Source organism: Phocoena sinus, chromosome 15, assembly GCF_008692025.1.
Source record: "Phocoena sinus isolate mPhoSin1 chromosome 15, mPhoSin1.pri, whole genome shotgun sequence".
In the NCBI taxonomy this organism is placed as follows: Eukaryota; Metazoa; Chordata; class Mammalia; order Artiodactyla; family Phocoenidae; genus Phocoena; species Phocoena sinus.
In genome coordinates this window covers 72634389-72656357 of record NC_045777.1, presented here as the reverse complement: position 1 = coordinate 72656357, position 21969 = coordinate 72634389, and the positions used below count along the sequence as shown (strand labels likewise).

The following is a 21969-nucleotide window of genomic DNA, read 5'->3' as shown; positions in this document are numbered from 1 at the left end:
TTTTTGATAAAGAGGTACTTTGACTGCTGTATGGAGAATGTATCTTAGGGTAAGAGACAAATATATCTGAGAGACCAAAGATGAGGCTACTGCATTTATCTAGGTGGGAGGTGATGATGGTTTGGGTCAAGGTAGTGGTCTGCATAGATTATAGGGAATGAGAGAGTGGTCCACGAGGAGTGGCTTGGGTGGACTGGGGGGGGGGCATGGTTAAAATGGGAACCCCAGAGAAGGGCCAGGTTTGGGGAAGGTAAGAAGCTCAGTTTGGGGTGCATTGCACTGCATCTGATTGGCCTGTGAGACATACATATGGTGATGTCCAAGAAGTGTTTCTGCTCTGGGGTGTGGAGCCCAGGAAAGAGATCTGGGCTCAGGTCAGCTTTCAGAAGCTGTGACCTGTAAGGAGTAAGGGAAGACATCGGTGGAAACAATGTTGCCTCATGTGGCAGTCTGTGTTTCCCAAAGATGCCCCGCCCCACATGCCCACATGAATTTCTTAGAATATGACTTTGACACTTCTCACATCAAGAGGTGGAGTTCTGTGTTCCTTCCCATTAGAGCTAAGCGAATTTGTGATTACAGTGGAAGGGCTACTATATGATGACTTATGAAGCTAGATCATAAAAGATGATGCAGCTTCCACTTAGCTCCCTGGAGAGCTTTTACTGGAGTCCTGAGTTACCACGTAAGCAGTCTGATCGCCCTGTATTAATTGTCCATTGTTGTGTGACAAATTACCCTCAAAATATAGCAGCTCAAAACAATAAACGTTTATTATCTCACACAGTTTCTTTGGGTCAGGAATTTGGGAGCAGCTGAGCTGGTGGTTCTGGTTCAGGGTTGCTTATGAGGTTGCAGTCAAGATGTTGCCCGATGGTCCAGTGGTTCGGACTCTTCGCTTTCACTGCAAGGGCCTGGGTTCGATCCCTAGTCAAGGAACTAAAATCCCATAAGCTGCACGGGTGCCGCCAAAAACAAACAAACAAACAAAAACATGTTGCCTAAAACTACAGTCACATGAAGTCTTGACTGATGCTAGAGAATCCACTTCCAGGGTGGCTCTCTCACATGCCTAGCAAGTTAGTGCTGGTTGTTGACAGGAAGCCTCAGTTTCTCACTAAGTGGACCTCTCCTTAGGGCTGCTTGAGTGTCCTCATAACATGGCAACTGGCTTCACCCAGAGTTAGTGATCTAAGAGAGAGCAAAATGGAAGCCACAATATCCTAATGACTTAACTGCCAAAGTCACAAACCATCATTTCTGTATTATCCTACTGGGTCAGATCAGCCCTATTTCATGTGGGAAGAAACTACACAATGTTATGAATCCCAGGAGGTGGAAATCATTGAAGACAACTTTGGAAACTGGCTATTGTAGCCTGGAGTCTGCCATGCTGTGAGGAAGCCCAAACTAGTGCCTACGGAGAGGCTACAGGAATTCACGAATAGCCCCTGAGATGCAAGAAGAGAGAGAGAGGCCAGGTTATCAGCCTCCCATCATTCCAGCATTCCAGTTAGCCAGCATCTGACCACAGTTATGTGAGCCAGAACTACCCAGCCAAAATTCTCGTACTGAATGCCTAACCCCTAAAAACTGAGAGAAAATAAAATGATTGTTTTTCTCTTAAGTCATTATTTTTGTGGTGATTTATGTGAATCCTCGATGATTCCCACCTCCCGATAATTATATCCCACTGTAGTCTCTTCCCACATTGAACAGGGCTGACCTGATAGAATAGGATAAATGACAATATGAGACTTTCAAGGCTAAGTCATAAAGATACTGTGGTTTCCACCTTGCTCCCTCTTAGATGACTCATTCAGGGGGAAGTCAGTCATGGATATAGGAACACTCCAGAAAACTGTGGAAAGAAGTGAGAAACTGGTCTAAGTCTTAGTCCTCTGTATTAGTTTCCTATTGTTTCTATAACAAACTACCACAAACTTAGTGACTCAAAACAACAGGAATTTTGACTTCCCTGGTGGTCCAGTGGTTAAGACTCCACCCTTCAAATGCAGGGGTCGCAGGTTCGATCCCTAGTCAGGGAACTAAGATCCTGCAAGCCACATGGCTGGGCCAAAAAAAAAAAAAAAATTTCCTCTCTGGAGGCTCTAGGGGAGAATCCATTTCTTCAACTTTTCTTGCTACTACAGGCCACCCACATTCCCTAGCTCATGACACCCTTTCTCCATCTTCAAAGCCAGCAACACTGCATCTCTTTGTGATTTTCTTCTATAGTCACACCTTCCTCTGAATCTCTTCTTCTGCTGCCCCTTTTCACTTTTAAGGACCCTTGTGATTACATTGGATCCATAGGATAATCTGTTTTAAAATCAGCAGATGAGTAGCCTTAATTCCATCTGCAACCTTTAATTCCCATTTGCTACGTAAACTAACATGTTCACAGGTCCCAGGAATTAGGACACCGACATCTTTAGGAGCCATTATTCCACTGGCCACATTGTCTGGAAGAAAAGGAATGGGCCTGAGAAGGAGCAGCCAGAGAAGGAAGGGGGCCATCAGGAGAGTGAAATACCACAGAAGCCAGAGGAAGACAAGAGTTCCCAGGAAGGAGTGCCCAACAGTGATTAATACTGTTGGGAGGCCAAGCATGGTAAGAACTGAAAGATATGCATTGAATTTAGCATCCTGGTGACACTAGCCGTAAGTTGTCAGGGGAGTATTGGGGGCAGGAGCTAGTTTATGGTGTGCTGGGCAGCAAGGAAGAGGTGAGGAAGTAAAAGCTGCGAGTGTAAAACCTTCCAAAAAACTTGATTGTAAAGGGATATTTGTTGCAACTTCTAAAATGGGGAAAAGTTTCAATGCAAATGGGAAGGAAGGGGAAGTATAGGTGAGAGGGGTCATCAATAGATGCTATGTCTGTGAAGTGGGGAGCTCAGCTAGCCCACCAAAGGCTTGGAAAGGAGGGACTGTTGGGTTGATCTGGGCTCAGGTTTCGCCAGGTGGCGCCACAATAGAACAAAGGTTAGGGTACTGTCAAGGGTATGGCGGAGGTGATGGAGCTGGGCGTGTGGGGGAGAGACGGAGAGAGAGAGATCGGCCAGCAGGAGGCGCTGGTGCAGCAGGAGGGAATGGCTGGGCAAACTAGGTGGATTGGAGGTTATAGTCCTAATAATGTCTGAGATAGTAATTTCAGGGAAAACGCGTGGCTCTTGATCGGATCGCAGTATTCGCTGGATTCCCCGATTCGCTGGTCTCTAGTTCATGGATGTTGCAAAGTTAGAGCAGGGCTTGGGCTAGAGTAAACTCTATATACTGTTAGCCCGGTTAATAAAATTTTTAAAACTCCGGAGACTCCATTACCCTTGAGGCATTGCGGCCACCCCGACTACAATTCCCATCATGCCTGGCAGGCCGTCAAATCAGTAAGTACCCACGTCCCTTAATCCGGTTTTCCAGTCCCAGCATTCCTCAGCAGTTTTAGTACCCAGGCAGCACTCCTGCCAAATCCTAGGAACAGCCAATTGGATCAGGGAGTGTGAGACCAACAGACCAGTCACCCAGCCAGACGGGCGGGAGAGAGCGTGGCCAAATCCGGCCCCGCCCCTGCTCCGTGGCTGGCTCCCTTCCGGCTGGCGCCTCCGGCGATACCAGAAGACATGGGCAATACCTGGCGGAGTCCTGGGTGGGTGCGGCTCGCGCTCTGCCTCGCGGGCTTAGGACTCTCTCTCTACGCGCTGCACGTGAAGGCGGCGCGCGCCCGGGACCGGGATTACCGCGCGCTCTGCGACGTGGGCACCGCCATCAGCTGTTCGCGCGTCTTCTCTTCCAGGTGCGTGCGCGAGTGAAGCCTTGGGGGACCCGCTGCTCGTAGGAGCGGTGCATGGGGACCAGGTGTGCATGGCGACCAGGTTGCCAGATGAATCTGGGATTGGGGTGCCCGGGGACCGGGCGCACGAAGCCGGACTGCTCAAGGGGACGTTGCCTGGCGAGACGGGTGTGTCCGAGACAGGAGTGTGGAGTAGAGGGGTCAGATAGTGCTGGGGACTGGGGTTATTCGAGTGAGAGTGCCCGTGAGTCCTGATGACAAGGAATAAGTGACCGGGCAGGACGGGGAGGTGGGGTCGAGTGTAGGGACTGATTATGGTCTTAAGGATGGCTTTGCCTGGGGACAAGGTGGCCAGGTCTGGCTATGCTTGAGGGTCTAGGTTAGTGGGATGACCTAAAACAGAATAGGGGAGAGGGTGGCCAGGGCGCTGGAGATTTAGGGATCCAGGGCAGAAAGATTCTGCCCTGGTTTCCCAGTCTCTGGTAACTCTGTAAAGCAAGGTGAAGGGTTGTACTCACCTTACTATGTTAAGACTTATTGAAGGTCTAGGATGAAAAGGGGAGCCTATGGGGGAGCCATGGCCTGGTGTGACCTGGGGATGGGGGAGGATAGGGGCAGTGACATGGAATCCTGTCCTGGCCAAAGAAAGGCTGTTCCTGGAGGCCATTGACCCTTGGACTCATGTGGGGGTTGGGGGAAGGGCTAGAAGGGGAAGGACAGCCCAGATGGCTTCTTGGAAATAACCCTCCCAGGATAAGGCCCATGGCACTCAGTTGACACTCCTAACCTGGGCCCTCCCCTCCACCAGGTGGGGCCGGGGCTTCGGACTGGTGGAACATGTGCTGGGCAAGGACAGCGTCCTCAATCAATCCAACAGCATATTCGGTTGCATCTTCTACACACTACAGTTGTTGTTAGGTGAGCGGCCCTACGCTCTCATGATAGGCCCCTTCCTGTCTTGGCCACCCCAGCCCCATCCCTTGCAATCTTGGTGACCCAGACATCTGATGGCCAACTGCTCATCACTGAGCACCTGGGAGGTGGGAACCTAAAGGAGTCTTTACTGTCAGAGCCAGAAGGGCCCTTAGAGACTTCATAGGAGCCCAGTTTTCTGGAAAAGACTCAGAAGTTCCTTTCTGGGGGAAAACCAAGGGTTGCTTATCTTTCATCTCATGTAGAGCTCAGCAGGAAAATTCACTATTTGGGTGCCAGGGATCATTGAACAGATAGGAGAACCAAGGCCTTGGCGGAGCCTGTCACAGCCTCTCATTTTAGAGACTCTTCCCCAGTAGCCCCTGCCATCTGGGTGGCACCATGGAGTCATGGCGTGTTCTAGAGGTAGCTAGTCCTGAAGCCCATGCCTGAAGCCCATGCCTGACCCTTTTCTGCCTTGCAGGTTGCCTACAGGGCCGCTGGGCATCTGTCCTGCTGGTGTTGAGTTCCCTGGTGTCTCTAGCTGGTTCTGTCTACCTGGCCTGGATCCTGTTCTTCGTGCTCTATGATTTCTGCATTGTTTGCATCACCACCTATGCCATCAATGTGGGCCTGATGGTGCTGAGCTTCCGGGAGGTCCAGGAACCCCAGGGCAAGGTCAAGAGGCACTGAGCCCTCACCCCAAGCCAGGCTGACCTCATCTGCTCTGCTTTGGCTTGTGATCTTTGCCCAAGGAGGCTACGTCTGGATCCTTAGAAGAGTCTGCAACCTGCCCCTGCCATACTCCCACACAGGACAATGGACCAAACATGCCACACTGTTTCCTTCACCTTAGTGCCTCTGCCTCTGTCCCCAAAGACTGGTTTCCAAAGTTCCTGCTATTGCCCAAGGAGGGATGGTTCAGAGCAATAAAATTCCTTAAATAAATTAGCCAAATCTGAGCCATCTGTCTGCCAGGGACCTTAGTGTTGGGGCTTTCCCAGTCTTTCCTCCTCTGGGACAGGAAGATATGAGTCAGAATGAGAGTGGAGGGCCTGCTGGGAAGGGTAGTTAGTCTCTTCTCCAGTATGTGGAGTCAGCAAGACCTGGGGTGCCATCAGCCGCCACTCCCAGGAAATGGGCTGGCAGCTTGTCCCTCCTACCCACAGAAGCCAGGCCTTGTCTTCTGGGACAGCCAAGCATGTGAGATCTGCCTTTCTGGTTCTATGCAGGCTTGCTGGGAAGTTCTTCCTGTAGTCTAACCTAACCCCTCCAGCTGCCTTATCTACCACCCCAAGCCAGTCTTGGCAGCCCTGGAGAGCCAGGTACAGGTTGTGTTTTTGTTTTGTTTTTCCCAGTATGTACTAAGCACTTATCCACATGTGACTCACTGTTTAAGACCCTGACATGTCAACTCTTTTAATCCTTATATCAATTGTATGAGGTAGGTATTATTCTTACAGTCAGCCCTTGGTATCCACAGGAGATTGGTTCCGAGACTCATCGACCCACCCTCAAAACAAAATCCGAGGATGCTCAAGTCCCTTATATAAAAGGGCATAGGGAATTCCCTGGCCGTTCAGTGGTTAGGACTTGGAACTTTCACTGCCGTGGGCCCGGGTTCAATTCTTGGTAGGGGAACTAAGATCCCACTGCAAGCTGCGCGGTGCAGCCAAAAATAAATAAATAAATAATTAATTAAAATGGCGTAGTATTTGCGTATAACCTACACATACCCTCCCATGTACTTTAAGATATACTTTTAAGTCATCTCTAGATTACTTATAATATTTAATACAATGTAAATAGTTGTAAATACAATGTGAATGCTAGGTAGCTAGTTGTTGGTAAGCAGTAAACTCAAGTTTTGTTTTTTGGAACTTTCTGGATTTTTTTCTTTTTTTTTTGGATCTGCAGTTGGTTGAATCTGCAGATGTGGAACCTGTGGATACAGAGGGCTGACTGTATATCTTGATGAGGGGATTGAGGTTCAGAGAGGCTAAGTAATTTGCCCAAGATCACACAGCTAGTTTGGCGAGGGGGTTAGGGAGCCCTCAGGACTTGAATTCACCAGGGCCATATGGCTCTGGTGTCTGTTCTTTTTTTTTTTTTTTTTTAGATGTTGGGGGTAGGAGTTTATTAATTAATTTATTTATTTTTGCTGTGTTGCGTCTTCGTTTCTGTGCAAGGGCTTTCTCTAGTTGTGGCAAGCGGGGGCCACTCTTCATTGCGGTGCGCGGGCCTCTCACTATCGCGGCCTCTCTTGTTGCGGAGCACAGGCTCCAGATGCGCAGGCTCAGTAGTTGTGGCTCACGGGCCTAGTTGCTCCATGGCATGTGGGATCCTCCCAGACCAGGGCTCAAACCCGTGTCCCCTGCATTAGCAGGCAGATTCTCAACCACTGCGCCACCAGGGAAGCCCCTGGTGTCTGTGTTCTTAACCGGAGCCACAGCTGCCTCTGGGTTGGGGTCAGGGTCCCTGAACAGTCTGGTCTGTTCTGAGTTAGAAGTCAGGAAGAGGAAAAGGATGCATCCTGAGTGTTCCTCCCTCCTAATTGAGTCTTCCAACACCTGTTAGGAAGGTGGGCACCATGTAACCCTGTTTCCCGGGAAGGTAGCAGAGAGGCATTGAGACTTGCTAGTCTCGTAGCCAGCAAGAAGCAGACAGCCTGGCCCCTTGACACCTAGCTCTGTACACCCTGCCTCTGAATCAAAATAGGAGAAGATAAATGAAACCCATTTGGACCCAGGCCTGGGAGGGAAGCTGAAATGAAGAATGAGAACTGGGGAAGGCCTGCCCACCATGCCCTTCACCTGTTCCAGTAGGACAGCTCCCACGCTTGGGAGCAAGTTTACTCTGCTAGGCTTCGGTCTAAGCACTTTTACACTCAACAGTTTGGAGTTTTTCAGTCAAGGCACAAATGGGCTAACTGTCCAAGGTCACTCAAGTGTTAGGGGGAACTGGGATTCGAACCCAGGCAGTGTGGCCAAGGCTGAGGCCCAGGGAGTGGTGGTGAACAGCCCAGGGTCACACAGCCACAGCCCCAGAGCTGGAAACTGCTGGCTCCCTTCCAGCCCAGGAAAAGCAATGACTCCTGACTCCTAGCAAGTTGGGGGTGGAGCTAGGGAGACCCAGGTGGCTTCTAGGAGAACCAGAGCACAGGCGGCAGAGTGGCTTGGAGCAGCATGAAGGGGAGCTGGGGACTGAGGCTGCTCATCCTGGGAGCCGTGGTCCTCATAGAGGGTGAGTCACCCGTGTTTGCAGGGGAGGCAGTATGGTGGGGTTCGGGGGCTGTCCTCTACCCTAGTAGCCCCCTGCAGCTTGGTGTGTGAGAGAGTGCCTGCCCGGGAAGCCACAGTCAGCCTGTGGCAACGTAACCGTGTCCAGCTGTGTGTGTTGGGGAGGGGTATGTGGCCACCTGTGTCCAAATGGGTATGATTTCCTTGGGCTGGATTATAGTCTGTGTCTGCAGGAACTGTCATTACGCCTGTGTGTGCGCTCTGTGGCCCCGTCTGCCTCTCTACTTCCAGAATGACCTTAGGCAAGTTCTGGGGTTCTGTGGCCTCAGTCTCCCTGCCTTTACATACGTCCCGTCTCTCCTGGAGCAGATGTTCAATGGGTGTGTTTGTGTGTGCCTGTGATGGGGAAGAGGCAGGGCAGGGGACCCTTTGGTAGAGTCTCTGGTGGTTTCCGGAAAGATGGCGGAGCCCGAGTTGTCAGAACAGGGGCGGGGTGAGTCTCAATCTCTTGATGCCCTCCCCAACTTGGGCATGACGCAGGCCTCTAATTATTCCTCTTAGGCCTCTGCAGCACAGGGCACAATTAAGCTAATGCTCTCCACATGCACAGGCCGCCTCTCTGACTCAGCGGTGGGGGCAGGAGTTGGGGGTTCTGCAGCCTGGAGGAGGCTTGGCCTGGTCCCAAGCTGAACCCCAGGCCCTGCCGCTCAGGCCCAGGAGTGCTGAGCACAGCTGAGGCAGAAGAATTAATGACTGAGTGTACACTCCGTATAGCTTCCAATACAAGCTGTTTCTTGACCTCATATAAATATTTTAATTCTGGGAGGGGCCGGTGAGGTAGCCACAGAGTCATAGCAGCAACCCACACCAATCCCCCCAAACCTGTCCCCTCCACCAAGGCTGGGCCGGGCAGGTAAGGCTCCCTGCCCCAAGGCTCACCTGTGTCTCTCTCTTCCCAGGTCTTCAAGCAGCTCAGCATGGTAAGCTCTGGGGCCATGGGGCCTGGGCCTTACTTGGGTCTGGGTCGGGCCGGGGGTGAGGGCAGGACAGGGGCCTGCTGTCACCCTGACCCCCGCCTCTCCACAGCATGCGGGCAGCGTGGCCCTGGCCCCTCCACACCTCAGGAGGGCAACACGGTGCCTGGCGAGTGGCCATGGCAGGCCAGTGTGAGGAGGCAGGGGGCCCACATCTGCAGCGGGTCCCTGGTGGCGGACAGCTGGGTCCTCACTGCGGCCCACTGCTTAGAAAAGTGAGTCACGGCTGTGGTCAAACAGGGTTTCTGGCTTTGGGGGTGAATGATTTGTCCCCAACCCCCTCAAGACTGAGCCCTGCCCCTAGAGTAACAAAGTACCATTTATTAAAAATATGCCATGTGCCGGGTACATACTATCAAGTTAATCTTCACAGCCCTTCATGGTAGAAGCCTTACAAATGAGACAGCTGAGTTGGGAGAAGGATGGACCTTGCTTAAAGCCACAGGTTTTCTGTCCGTCTTTCACCCACTTTGTGCTGTCTCCCATGGTGTCACCGTCCCCCGTTGCACTCAACGCCTGGGTCTTGTCCCCCCCACTTCCAGGGCGACAGTCACGGAACTGCACTCCTGGTCGGTTGTCCTGGGTTCTCTGAACCATGAGGGGCTGAGCCCAGGGGCTGAGGAGGTGGGGGTGACGGCTCTGCAGCTGCCCAGGGGCTATAAGCACTACAGCCAGGGCTCGGACCTGGCCCTGCTACAGCTCGCCCACCCCGTGGCCCACACACCCCTCTGCTTGCCTCAACCTGCCCATCGCTTTCCCTTTGGGACCTACTGCTGGGCCACTGGCTGGGATCAGGACAATGACGGTAAGTGGTGACCCAGGCTGGAGCCCAGAGGGGCATTCTGCTTGCCCAAGGTCACACAGCCTCAGCTGCCAACTGTCCACGTTCCCGGTCTCCCTTGCTCCTCTGAGCCCAGACTCCTGCCCCAACCCCCTCTCTTTCAGCAGTTCCCAGGGCCCTACGGAATATACACCTGCGTCTGATCAGCCGCCCCACGTGTAACTGTCTCTACAACCGCTTGCACCAGCGGCTGCTGGCCAGCCCGGCCCGGCCTGAGATGCTGTGTGGAGGTCCCCAGCCCGGGATGCAGGGCCCCTGTCAGGTCTGAGGGGGAGGACAAGGGAAGGGAACAGGAGGGGGCTGGGCACTCATTCCACAGGGACTGGTGGGAAGGAACACAGGTAGAGGGTGTCCGCCCAGGGCTGGGGCTCAGGTGTCTGTCCTTGACAACACTGCTCGGCTCCAGGGAGATTCCGGGGGCCCCGTGCTGTGCCGCGAACCTGACGGACACTGGGTTCAAGCTGGGATCATCAGTTTTGCAACAGACTGTGCCCAGGAAGACACTCCTGTGCTGCTGACTGACGTGACTGCTCACAGCTCCTGGCTCCAGGCTCAAGCTCAGGGGGCAGCCTTTGTAGCCCAGGATGCTGAGACCCCAGAGATCAGTGATGAGGACAGCTGTGTAGGTATGAGCAGCGAGTGTCAGGAGCGGGACATGGGGGGACCTCCCCTCAGGGCTGCAATGACTTCTGGGCAGCAGGTGGAAGCCACAGTGGAACAAATTTCAGCTCAGAATAGAAAACTGATACAGGGTATCCACACGCTGCCAGGGGCTAATGAGGGGGCTTATAAGACCCCTTTCAGCCCCCAGGATGGGAACAGCTCCATTTACGGCTAAGAGGCATAGATGCTTTGGAACTTTATGAATTTGGGGTTTAGGTAAGATGAGGAATTTCTGGGATCTGGCTGAAGGTTTTGGGGTAGGCTGCAAGTTTCCGAGCAGGAACTCCATGAGATTGGAGAGGGCAGGGCTCCCACTCAGTGGGGCATTAATTCTGGCAGTAAGTGACTAACATGCAAACTGCATGCAAAATAATTCCTGAGGCGGAAGCTCTATCTTAATGTTAAGAGAAGCACCGGTGAGCCAGGAGTTCTGGGGCCACTCCAAGCCCAGAAGGGTGCAGACAGGCGGGGTAGGGAATGATGAGCAGGCCACTCCCATGATCCTGGACCATCAGAGTTAAAAGCTTAGGCCCTGGATTTTGAATCTCAGGTTGGCTATTTGCCTGTGGTTACTGGGCTAGAAAGTCACTTAACCCCTCTGGAACTTTGGTTACCTTCGGTAATTAGGGTAAGCGAGATTCAACTTAAAAGGATATTGTGAAGATGGTTGATAGCACATGGGAAGCGGTTAGCACGGGGCCTGGCATGCAGTGAGCACTTAGCAGGAAGGCAGATGATGTAATCCATCTGTTTCAGCCTGTGGATCCTTGAGGAGAGAAGGGCCCCAGGCAGAAGAAGCTCCCTCCCCATGGCCCTGGGACGCCAGGCTGAAGCACCAAGGGAAGCTGGCCTGTGGCGGAGCCCTGGTATCCGAGGAGGTGGTGCTGACTGCTGCCCACTGCTTCACTGGGTGAGTCCCGTCTCCCTTGCCTTTGTGCCCCCACCCTTGCTGGCAGCCGTGCCACCCAGTGCTGTCAATGCTGTCCCTGCACAGGCGCCAGACCCCAGAGGAATGGACTGTAAGCCTGGGGGCCGGACCAGAGGAGCGGGGCCTGAAGAAAGTCATCCTGCATGGGATGTACAGCCACCCAGAGGGGGGCTATGACGTGGCCCTCCTGCTGCTGGCCCAGCCCGTAACACTGGGCTCCAGCCTGCGGCCCCTCTGCCTGCCCTACGCGGACCACCACCTGCCTGATGGGGAACACGGCTGGGTCCTGGGGCTAGCCCGCCAAGGAGCAGGTATGTAGGTAGGACAGGGCCACCAGCAGCTGTGCATCTAGCCTAGAGGCCGAGGCAGCAGCTGGGTCTTCTCTGTCACCCTGCAGGCACCAGCTCCCCTCAGACAGTGCCTGTGACCCTCCTGGGGTCCAGGGCCTGTAGCCACCTGCACACAGCCCTTGGGAGTGACAGAACCCCCATTCTGCCACGGACGATGTGCACCAGTGCTGTGGGTGAGCCGCCCAGCTGTGAGGTGAGCCCCACTCCCCCTGTCCTCACCCCACGGACCCCTCGCACCCCTCGCACTGCCACTCACGAACAGACCTTCTGCCAGGCTTGGCCTCAGACCTCTCACCGAAACTCAGCCTTTCTGCCAACTAGCTCCCAAACAGCCAGGCCCCCAGCCCCGGCCTCAGCCCCTTCTGCCCCATGAAGCTGCCTAGGGAGAGGAGGAAGTCACCAGTGTCCCCTAACTCCTGACAGGGCCTGTCGGGGGCACCGCTGGTGCAGGAAGTGAGGGGCACATGGTTCCTGGCTGGGCTGCACAGCTTCGGAGATGCCTGCGAAGGTCCGGCAAGGCCTGCCATCTTTACAATGCTCCCCACCTATGAGAACTGGGTCAGCAGTTTGGAATGGCGGGTCTACTTCGCTGAGGAGCCAGGGCCTGAGGCCGAGCCTGAAAGCTGCCCGGCTAACAAAGAGTACATGGCCCCGGGCCCTTGTGCCAACACTGCCTCCACAGACACCTTCTCTCTCGACCTGGGGCAGGGCAGGGCAGGGTCTGGCCTGACCCACCTCTAGCTGCCCTGGGTGGAGTGGAGCAGTGGACGGACCCATCTGGATTCAAATTCTGGCTCTTGTCATTGTTTGACTGGGAGAGCACGCCTCTCAGCCTCTTCGGACCTCACTTTTCTCATCTGTCATGGGGGCTGAAGAGCGCCTCCTTCCTCTTCCTCTAAGGGAGGAAGGGAGGGAAGCTGTGAGGACGAGGCCAGCCCCATCCTCCTTCCTCTCCCTGACAGGCCAGCCAGCCGGCTGTTGACAGGTGGCTCTGGGATGCTGCGGTCACAGTGAGGCAATTCCTGCGTCACTGCCCCTGCCCCTCTGCCATCCCCCCCGACCCTGTCCCCCACTGGGGCAGGCTCGACAGCGCAATGGGCTCTGGGAAGGAGCCTGCCCCAACCGACAGCTGCCCCCGCTCCCCTCTGCAGCACAGGGAGACCTCCCCTGTGGATGCCCCCTCCACGTCCAGCTCTGTGGTCCAACGCAGGCGTCCCCAGCTTTCCCTATTCATCATCCCCTCAGATACAACCACACCAGCCATGTACTTTGAAAATTTCTTTTTTTGGGGGGAGCAATTTTCCTGTTTTTTTAAACTTAAATAAATTGTTACAAAATAGACTTTAGAAAATAAATTACAAATTGTAGTAAAGGGCTCCCCCCTTCCACAGGCAACATTCCCACCCATGGCTCTCTCTCTGAATCTGCCTCTCCCGAGTGTTGGAATCTGGCTGGTGAGGGTGGCCTGGCTGCAGAGCCTGGCACTGGGTTTCTTGCAGGGCTGGTCACAGGGAAGAGCATGGTGACAAAGGCAGGGGAAAGGAGGTCCTTGAAGGACAGGACAGGAGGAACATCTCACCCCCTCCGTGGGAAAGAAGCCAGATCTGGGTCCTCTTTGCAGGAGGAGAGAAGAGAGCTGGGGATGCCCAAACTACTCCTGAGCAAAACAAGGAGATCAAGCCTTTCCCTACAACCTGCCCTCCCACTACCCCGTATTCTGATCTTTGGAAACTTGAATTTCAGAGGGAGAAGCTGAGGTCTGCAGGCCACTGGGGTGAAGGGTCCAGGAGTGGGGTCGTGGGGGTGGGTGGAGGGGGCAATGACAAGTCCCCTCTGCCCGCCGCTGGTGCCTTTGGGGTTCCTGGGGAGAGAAAGACGAGGCGACTGAGGGCACAAACCCCACACAGCTTGTACCCCTCCCTCTCCCTAGCCCTGCAGGCCATTCCCCACAGCCCCTGCCCCCAAGGCCTGTGTGAGAACTCCCAATTATTTCCCCAGACCTGGTTAACTAACTCCTCACTCATTCCCTTGGGGTCACAAGAACGCTTTTATCCTGAAAGCCATCTTATCAGCACTCTCAGGGGAATCTCACCACCCACCCCTCCTGCCCTGAAAATCTCTGGTCAAGGGGCCCACCATCTCAGGGACACCCACTTTGGGGGCCAATAAATGGAAGTGGCCCTGGGAGAAGGGCTACAGATCCCTAGGGGAGGTGGAGAGCAAGCCCGGGACTTGCTGAGGGAACAGGCTCTCCCATTCCTCTGCAGCCTCGTCTTCCAGCAAGGCTGGGCGGAGGTGTCTTTCCCTGGAGATTCCCCCTGACGGAAGGGAAATAGGGGCTGATAACTGTTGTTGCTATAGCTGGGCCTGGTTTCAAAGAATCAATTATCTGTGACTCAGTCCTCCAGTTAAAGGTGTGCCGGCGGGGAGGCAGGTGTGCAGGTGGAAAGGGTGGTTTGGTTGGATCCCAAAAAGGAAATGCACAGCAGAGAGAGAAGGTTGAATAAAGGGAAGGAGAAGAAACGTGGGCCAATAGAGGTGGGAAAGGGCCAAGGGTCTAGTTTCCAAGAAAAGAGGAGGGGGAGCAGAGACAAGATTCGGGGAAACAGGGACAGGGAGCTGGGTGCCAACTAATGACCCTGTTCCCTGACCAGGTCAGCATGGAAGCCATGGTCCGGGGGCGCCTCCCATGCCCCCTTCCTTTTTCCCTGGCTCCTTGCCTACTCTAGGGAAGAGCAGAACCTAGACCATCTTGTTCTCTGGAAATCATTACTTAATTGGCTGGATCAGGGGAGTGTCCGGATGCAGCAGCCAGGTGGTACACAGCTACCTCCCCTCCCAAAACAAAAAGACCGTTCCTCTCTAGCTCCAGCACAGCAGAGGAGCCCCGGCAGCTGCCTCTGCCCCTGACCACTCCCTACCACCCCTGACTACCCCAACCCACCAGGCTACCTATTCACCTTGGGGTAAGGTAGCCCCCAGGGGTTCAGATCTCAGCCACTCAAAAGGCAGCATGCACAAACTAGCTTTCTCTACATCCCAGCCCTGGCCGCCTCCTGAAATCCACGTGATCCTCTCACTCCTTGCTCCCCTTGGGGCCAGTTTTCACCCTCTACTGTGTGCCCGCCTCCTCTGGGACCCTCCAATCCTCTGCCCAAGCCCATTCATGTCCCCGTACCAGAGCTGGCCACTGTCCACTCCTCCTGGTGCTGCTGCTGGTGCTGCAGGAAGCTGATGCGGCGGCGGAAGTGGCGGGGACAGTGGGGGCAGGTGAAGGGCCCCTCCCGGGGTGCGTGGACCCGCCCGTGGCCCTCCAGCCGGGCAGCTGTCCGGAAGGCCTTGCCACAGACGCTGCAGCGGTGGCGCTTGGGGTCCGTGTGGGTCCTGCCGTGGTTCTTAAGGGACAGCAGGTTGGGTAGAAGTTTGGGGCAGAGGGAGCAGGGATACAGTCCAGTGGTGTGGGCCTTCTGGTGGTTCAGCAGGCTACCGGCATGGCGGTAGGAACGCCCACACTGGGCACAGCGGAAGGGCCGCTCCTCGTCCACAGCCGCTGCGGACCTGACGCCTTGGCCTCCATTAGCTCTCCCGGCATTCTCTCCTGGGGCCCTGGGGGGTTCTGATGGGGCCTTCCGGACTTGACCAGGGAGATCCACCTCATCCTCCACAGCCCCAGCTTTGGGACCTCTAGCCTCCATCAGGGGCGACACCTGACTGAGGCCCCTGGCATGAGTCAGCAGGTGGCTGGCGAGTTCCTGGTGGGACCGAAAGGCCTTGCCACAGTCAGGGCAGGCAAAGGTCTGGGCAGCTACGTGGTTGTGGCTCTGGCTCTTGGTGGCCACAGGATTCAAGAACTCCTTGGAGCAGAGCAGGCAATAGTGACGGTCCGTCTTGTGGGTGTTGTGGTGTTTCCAGGGCCCTTCCGACTGGCAGGAGGTCTTGCCACAAGGGCTGCAGGAAAAGGCGTGGCTCTCCGGCTGAGGCTGAGGGCTGCTGTCTCCATTGTCCCAGCTATCCATGGGAATCAGACTAGGTCCATTGGGCTGGCTATCGCCAAGGTGGCAAGGACTCCTGGGGACACTGTCCCCTGACTCGTCTTCCGGCTTGGTCGGTACGTGACCCCCGGGAACCCAATCTCCATCATGATTCACCAGTCCTCTGTCTCCTCGCCACCCATCTGCTTTCCCCGTGCCCCAGGACATTGGCTCCGTGCCTTCTAAACCTGCTGCCTTGAGGGGGCTCTGACTCTGCTCCACTGGCCTCATGACTCCAGCCTCCAGCAGGGGTACCGACTCAGTACCGCACCACCGGTCCTCTAGTCCCTGGTCATCGACCAGGTTCCCCTCACCGCCCTCGGTGCCGTTTGGGCCTCCCTGACCCCCTCTGGTCTCCTCATGCTCTCGCAGGTGCCGCTCCAGAGATCCCCGGCCAGGGAAGCCCCGGCCGCAGAGGGCGCAGCGCACAGCTGCCCGCCGGGACCGCCCAGCTCGGCGCCGCCGGCTCTCCGAGTGCAGCCTCTGGTGGTCCTTCAGGGCCATGCGGTTGGAGTAGGTCTTGGGGCAGGCGGGACAGCTATACTGGCCCGTCTCGTGGCTACGCCTGTGGTTCAGGAGGCTGCCGGCATGGCGGTAGGTCCGCCCACACTGCCCACAGCGGAAGGGCCGATCTTCCCGGGGCAGCTTGCGGGAGCCCCCAGCCCCACCGCGCTCCATGTGGACCCGCTGGTGGCTGGCCAGCTGCTTGCGCAGGCGGAAGGCCTTCCCACATTCGGCACAGCGGAAACGTCGGGGATCCGCGTGGATGCGCCGGTGGTTCTTGAGGGACATGAGGTTTGAGAAGCCTTTGGAGCAGGCCTGGCAGCCAAAGTGGCCGGTCTGGTGGCTCTGCCGGTGATTGATGAGGCTGCCGGCGTGCTTGTAGGACCGGCCGCACACCTCGCAGCTGAAGGGCCGCTCAGAGCTGGCTTCAGTCTGGCAGCCCTTCTCCGCGGTCTCCAACCTCGGCTCCACTTCTTCCCCCTTCACAGTGGTCTCCTCCCAGGCCTCTTCCTTCACCCTCGCCACCTCCTCCAGGGGCTCCACTTTAAGTTCCTTCTGGAACTTCTCCACCTCTGCCTGCCCGAGGCCCTCCTCTGCCATGTCTTGGGGCTCACCGCTGCCTCCTGCCTCTGGAACGGGCCCCAGCTGGGGCTCAGAGCCTTTGCAGCGCGGGTGGTTTCTCAGATGGTTGCGATAGGCAGCCAGGTTGGGGTAGCAGCGCGAGCAGACGGGGCAGATGAAGTCTCCGGTCTGGTGGATCTTGCGGTGGTTCACCAGGCTGCCCCCATGGCGATAGGTCTTGCCACACTGGTTGCAGCGGAAGGGGCGGGGCTGGGTCTCCAGAGAACTTTCCCCCCCCGGCGTACAAAGGTTGTCTGCAAGCGTGGCACCTACTCCCTCTCCAGACTTTGTGTCTCCACCCTCCCCAGAAAAAGAGGTCACCGTGCCCTCAAAGGTGCCATCTGCAGCCATCCCCGTGGCATCACCTGACTCTCCCGGGTGATGAATGAGGCTGGGAACCTCGCCATTGGTGTTCCCAGAACTCTGGCTTTGGTGGTGACGCTCCAGGCTGCCCAGGTCATCGTAGGTCTGACCGCAGCAGCCACAGATGTGCCCATACCCGGCGCCATCCAGCGCCTCGACCTCCCGCTGCAGCTGATTCAGCAGTTCTGCTTCCGAGAGCTGTAGTGGGGGGCTGTGGGCGGAGGCTGCCCCTGCTGCTCCTTCCTCTTCCCCCTCCTCCTCTGAGCCCTCAGTCGTACCATAGGAGTCATGAGCCTGGCGCCGGTGACGCCTGTAGCCAGCCCGCCCAGGGAAGATCATGCCGCAGAGGCAGCAGAGGAAGGGCTGTGCGGAGGCTGCCTCCCCGGGCCCATGGCTCTGGAAGTGGCTACGCAAGGCAGGCAGGGACTCAAACTCCTTCGGGCAGAGGGAGCACTGATAGATGCCCGGTGGGTGGCAGGGCCTGTGGCTCAGCAGGCCAGCAGCATGGGGGAAAGAATGCCCACAGTCAGGACACGTGTGGGAGACCTCAGCCTGCCAGCCAGCAGCGGCTCTGGCAGAGTGGGAAGGGGAGCTGGGCTGGCCAGGGGCTGGTTTCTGGTCTTCCTCCACCCCAGGGGGGCCACCACAGAAGCGAGTCCCATTGCTCTCATCGCCTGGGATGTCCAAGTTGTCAAGGAAACAGGCCTCCTTCCTTTCCAGTCCTTCCTCAGTGCAGCTGCTCTCTTTATCACCCTGGAAACAGGCCTCATCCCTCTCAAGCCCACATTTGTCCCTTTCAGCTGCAGCCTGCAAACAGCTCCCATCACTTTCCACGTTGCCTTCGGCTCCACTCAGATTTTGCCTTGAAGGGTCTTGGGGATGGCTCAGGCCCTCACCGTTTTCCACCAGCTCTGGGGCCCAGCTCCCGCCTGACGGGAGTTCAGCTTCTCCCCCACCGCCAGCACTGCCAGCCCGCCTCCGGTGCCGCCTGCTCCGCCGCCGACTGTGGCGGCGCATGTGGTTCTTCATGGCGGCCACGGTGTGGAAGTGCTTGGCACAGGCCCCGCAACTGAAGTCTCCCGTCTGGTGGGTCTGCCGGTGGTTGATGAGGCTGCCTGAGTGGCGATAGCTCTTTCCACAGTCTCGGCAGGCAAACGCCCGAGGAGGTGACACCCTGGTCTCGGTCCTGCCGTTCTCCCCTTCCCCATGGCTCCAGCCGTGACGTTCAAGACTCTCAGGGTCTTCAAAGAGCGTGCCACCCAGGCTACATATCTGTGGCGCGGTCCTATCTGTTGCTGGCGGGACATCGGTGGCCCCCTCTTCATGTCTGCACCCAGGTCCCTGATCTGAACAGGGGGCTGCCTCTGCTCCCACTGGGTCAGCTGGGAGCTCCACCTTGCGGCGGCCGAGGGTACCCTCGGCCCCTGGGCCTGTGCTGCGGCGAGCAGCCTTGCAGTGTACCCGCACGTGGTTGCGCAGGGCCATGAGGTTGGGGTACTTGCGGGGACAGAGTGAGCACTGGTACTCTCCTGTCCGATGGCTATGGCGGTGGTTCACCAGGCTCCCCCGGTGCCGGTAAGCCCGACCACACTCATTGCACTTATAGGGGCGGTGGTCCAGGGTGGCGGTGGGGACCTCCTTCTCTTTGTGGGTGGTCTCAGCCAGCGGCAGGGAAGCTGGCAGTACTGATGGCTGCCCATCCTCTCCGGCTCCTTGCCGGGGTCTGTGATGAGCCCGCACGTGGTTTTTGAGGGCAGCTGCGTTGAACAGCTGCTTGGAACAGATGGAGCAGGGGTAGACACCTGTCTGGTGGCTCTTGCGATGGTTGATGAGGCTCCCAGCATGGCGGTAGGTACGGCCACAGTCCTCACAGTGGAATGGCCGATACTCCTCCATGCTGCTATCTTCCAGCTCCCCAGAGGTGCTCAGCTCCCCAGAGCCATTTAGCATCTGTGTACCAGGGAGCTGGTCCCGGCTGCTCTCGTCTGTGTGCCCATTGGTGGTGGGCATCCCTTTCTCTTCCCACAGCCGCTCCTGACTTTCACCCTCATGGGATTGCTGGTGTTCCAGCAGCTCTCGGGGGAGCCGGAAGGCGCGGGGGCAGTGGGGACACTGGTAAGGCCGATACTGGGCATGGAGTCGGGAGTGATTCTTCAGAGCCATGAGGTTAGAGAACTCCTTGAAGCAGATGGCACAAGGGTAGACGCCCAGGGTGTGGCTCTGGCGGTGGTTGGTGAGGCTCCCGGCATGCTTGTAGGTCTTGCCACACTGACTGCACTTGTACCGCCGCTCCTCCTCAGGAGGAGGGGACTGGGTGGGCTCCTGGCTTGCTGTGAAATTCACTACTGATTCAGCCAAATACTGTTCCAAATTGCTAAGGAGACTGCTGGCCGGGGTGGGGAGCGGTGGGTCTCTGGCAGAGTTGGTGGTGGGCCCCCAGCCCTCTGTGCCCTCCTCAGGATCTGGCTGGCTTTCCCAGCCTTCTCTTTGTCTGGTGGGTGGATCTTCCCAAGTGTCCAGAGCTGCCCTAGGGTCTGGCCCAGATTCACAGCCAGATGTCTCTTCAGTATGTTTCTTCTGGTTTTCCCAGCCTTCCCCAGGGCCAAGCCTCTGGCCCCAGGAGTCAGTGGACACTGTCTCCCCCTGGAGGCATGGAGTGGCTTCCTTGGGGCGCGGAGGCCTGCGCCGCCGGCGGCCTTCAGGAGCATGAGTCCTCATGTGGCTCTTGAGGGCCATGGGATTGGTGAAGTCCTTGCCACAGGTGGTACAGGGGAAAAGGCCAGTATCGTGGGTCCGGCGGTGGTTGACCAGGCTCCCTGGGTGACGATAGCCCCGCCCACACTGCTGACAGCGGTAGGGCCGAGGGATGCCGTCAGCCTCCTCACTGTCCTGGTTGGAAGATGGATGGAGCAGTTCTCGGTGCCGTGACAGTTCTGGGAGGCTAGGAAAGTGGCGCTGACAGTCAGAGCAGCTGAGTGAGGTGGGCGTGTCCTCCATGGGGCAGTGTGGCAGAAACCTGAAGGTTCAGGAAGAGCAGGCAGGTGGCAACAGCATCTTCCTCTGGTGGAGGGTCCAAGGCCTAGGAACAGGGGGCAGTGGTCAGAAGGAGAGCCTGAATTAACTTTGCCTCTTAGTTCTATGAGCAACAAGTTCACCAGAGGGCACAGATGGGTTCCCCAAGCAGCAATGCCCAGAGACCTGCTCTCTACTGGATCTATTCTGGAAGCAACATCATTTAATACTTCCCTGCATACAAGCTCCCCAGACATGGCAGCTCCTCTAGGCCTGACTCATCTCTGGAGATATAGATAAGGAAACTGACGTCTAAAGGAATGCAACCTACCTCTGATCACAAATCTATTATTCTGTCTTCAGACCAAATCCCCAAAGCTTTACTGTCCCTAACCCTCTGCTCTCTATAAATCTGAAACAACCTATCTTCTGCGACATCTTAAAAGGATACCTGTACCTCTCCTAGGACCTTCTATAAGGTAACTCCAATCCTCCCTCCTTCACCCCTCAGCTAAACAGAGTAGCCTAGAGGCATGGAAAAAGCAGCTTCTTTCTTCAGTTGACAGCCTCGGACCTGAGAGGTGAGGTTAGAGGTCCCCTTCAGAGAAAGGGCTGGCTTGCTCCCCCACCTGCCCTATTCCTTTCAGGGTCACAAAGTCACGTTTCTGAAAGACTCTCTTGGGTTCCCTGGATTCCAAACGATCTTCCATCTTGGAAATTTCATCTCCTTTCTGGCTCTTCACCCCCAACCTTTAGCTGTCCTACGCCTCTCCATCCCTTCTCATTTTTTCTTCTATCTTCTCTCATAATACTAATGACAACAGCAACACGTGCTACCTAAGCATTACCATGTGTCAGGCACTGTGCTAAGAATATTCGTTATGTCACTTAGTCCTCACAACACACTGCAGTGCCTCTGTTATCCCAGTTTACACACGAGCCAGCCCGTTTGACTCAATCTTCTTTCCAAAGCCCTTGCTCTCTCCATGGCAGGCCCCCATGCCTCCTACATCACCTTGGCCTTCTCTGACTCTGACTGTTCACTCCCTTGGGACCCCAATACAACTCCTATCTCCGACTCTAAACCCCCTTACTGAACCTGCTCCCAGAATTCTCACTTCACAAAGCCCCTTCGCTCAAGAGTCGCCTCTCCTAATCAACCACCAATAAGGTCCTCTTGCCTCACTCATCTCCTCGACCAGTTTTCTCTTAGGACCCCTACCTCACACCGGTGGCCCCTTCTCGTTCCCGCCGCGGGTGCGTCCGTTGGGGACCGCGAACGGGAATGCGCCTGCGCACTGGGACCCTCACCCTAACTGCAGCCGCGCACCCCAAGGGGTGGTTGTGGAGGGGCTCTCGAGCTCCCACACACGCACACTCTGCCAGGGCTCCTGGGCGGTGGGAGGGGAGGGAAAGAGGGAAAGGAGAGGGGGAGAAGGAAGGACGCAGAGGAAAGAAGGCGCAGCTGGCACAAGCCAGCAGTCTACCCCCCACCTCCGCGGACACTTCCTATTGTTACTAGGAAACAGGAAGTGTCCTAGCCGCAAAAGCTTCCCCGCGAAACTTCCGCCTTAAAAATGCTTCTGTCCCGCCTCCAAGCAGCGGTTCTACACAGACACATTTCCGGTGCTAGATGAGAAGCGGCTAACGCGCGACTCTGGCCCCGCCCACGTAGGTCAAA

General features: G+C 56.3%; 3 protein-coding genes across 8 annotated transcripts; 2 read left to right on the top strand and 1 right to left on the bottom strand.

Annotated features, from left to right (window-relative positions):
* Window positions 1-3397: 3397 nt before the first annotated feature.
* VKORC1 (vitamin K epoxide reductase complex subunit 1) lies at window positions 3398-5655 on the top strand. Of its 2 annotated transcripts, XM_032605502.1 has the most exons (3): window positions 3418-3793; window positions 4599-4708; window positions 5187-5655. In XM_032605502.1, the coding sequence occupies exons 1-3, from the start codon at window positions 3621-3623 to the stop codon at window positions 5393-5395; spliced, it is 492 nt and encodes a 163-aa protein (XP_032461393.1). In that variant the 5' UTR covers window positions 3418-3620; the 3' UTR covers window positions 5396-5655. The 2 variants fall into 2 exon arrangements, with proteins under 2 accessions (XP_032461394.1, XP_032461393.1); XM_032605503.1 differs by lacking the exon at window positions 4599-4708 and having other exon boundaries at window positions 3398-3793; window positions 5187-5653.
* Window positions 5656-7012: 1357 nt separating this feature from the next.
* On the top strand, window positions 7013-12986 carry PRSS53 (serine protease 53). 4 transcript variants are annotated; one of them, XM_032605490.1, is made up of 10 exons: window positions 7013-7945; window positions 8901-8921; window positions 9028-9190; window positions 9518-9780; window positions 9924-10078; window positions 10223-10442; window positions 11236-11389; window positions 11474-11718; window positions 11805-11950; window positions 12181-12986. In XM_032605490.1, the coding sequence occupies exons 1-10, from the start codon at window positions 7888-7890 to the stop codon at window positions 12496-12498; spliced, it is 1743 nt and encodes a 580-aa protein (XP_032461381.1). In that variant the 5' UTR covers window positions 7013-7887; the 3' UTR covers window positions 12499-12986. The 4 variants fall into 4 exon arrangements, with proteins under 4 accessions (XP_032461381.1, XP_032461380.1, XP_032461379.1 ...); XM_032605489.1 differs by having other exon boundaries at window positions 9921-10078; XM_032605488.1 differs by having other exon boundaries at window positions 7013-9190.
* Window positions 12987-13097: 111 nt separating this feature from the next.
* On the bottom strand, window positions 13098-21782 carry ZNF646 (zinc finger protein 646). 2 transcript variants are annotated; one of them, XM_032605470.1, is made up of 3 exons: window positions 21511-21782; window positions 14936-20355; window positions 13098-13618 (listed from the first exon to the last, which is right to left on the bottom strand). In XM_032605470.1, the coding sequence occupies exons 2-3, from the start codon at window positions 20271-20273 to the stop codon at window positions 13497-13499; spliced, it is 5460 nt and encodes a 1819-aa protein (XP_032461361.1). In that variant the 5' UTR covers window positions 20274-20355; window positions 21511-21782; the 3' UTR covers window positions 13098-13496. The 2 variants fall into 2 exon arrangements, with proteins under 2 accessions (XP_032461361.1, XP_032461362.1); XM_032605471.1 differs by having other exon boundaries at window positions 21600-21782.
* Between the last annotated feature and the right edge of the window lie 187 nt (window positions 21783-21969).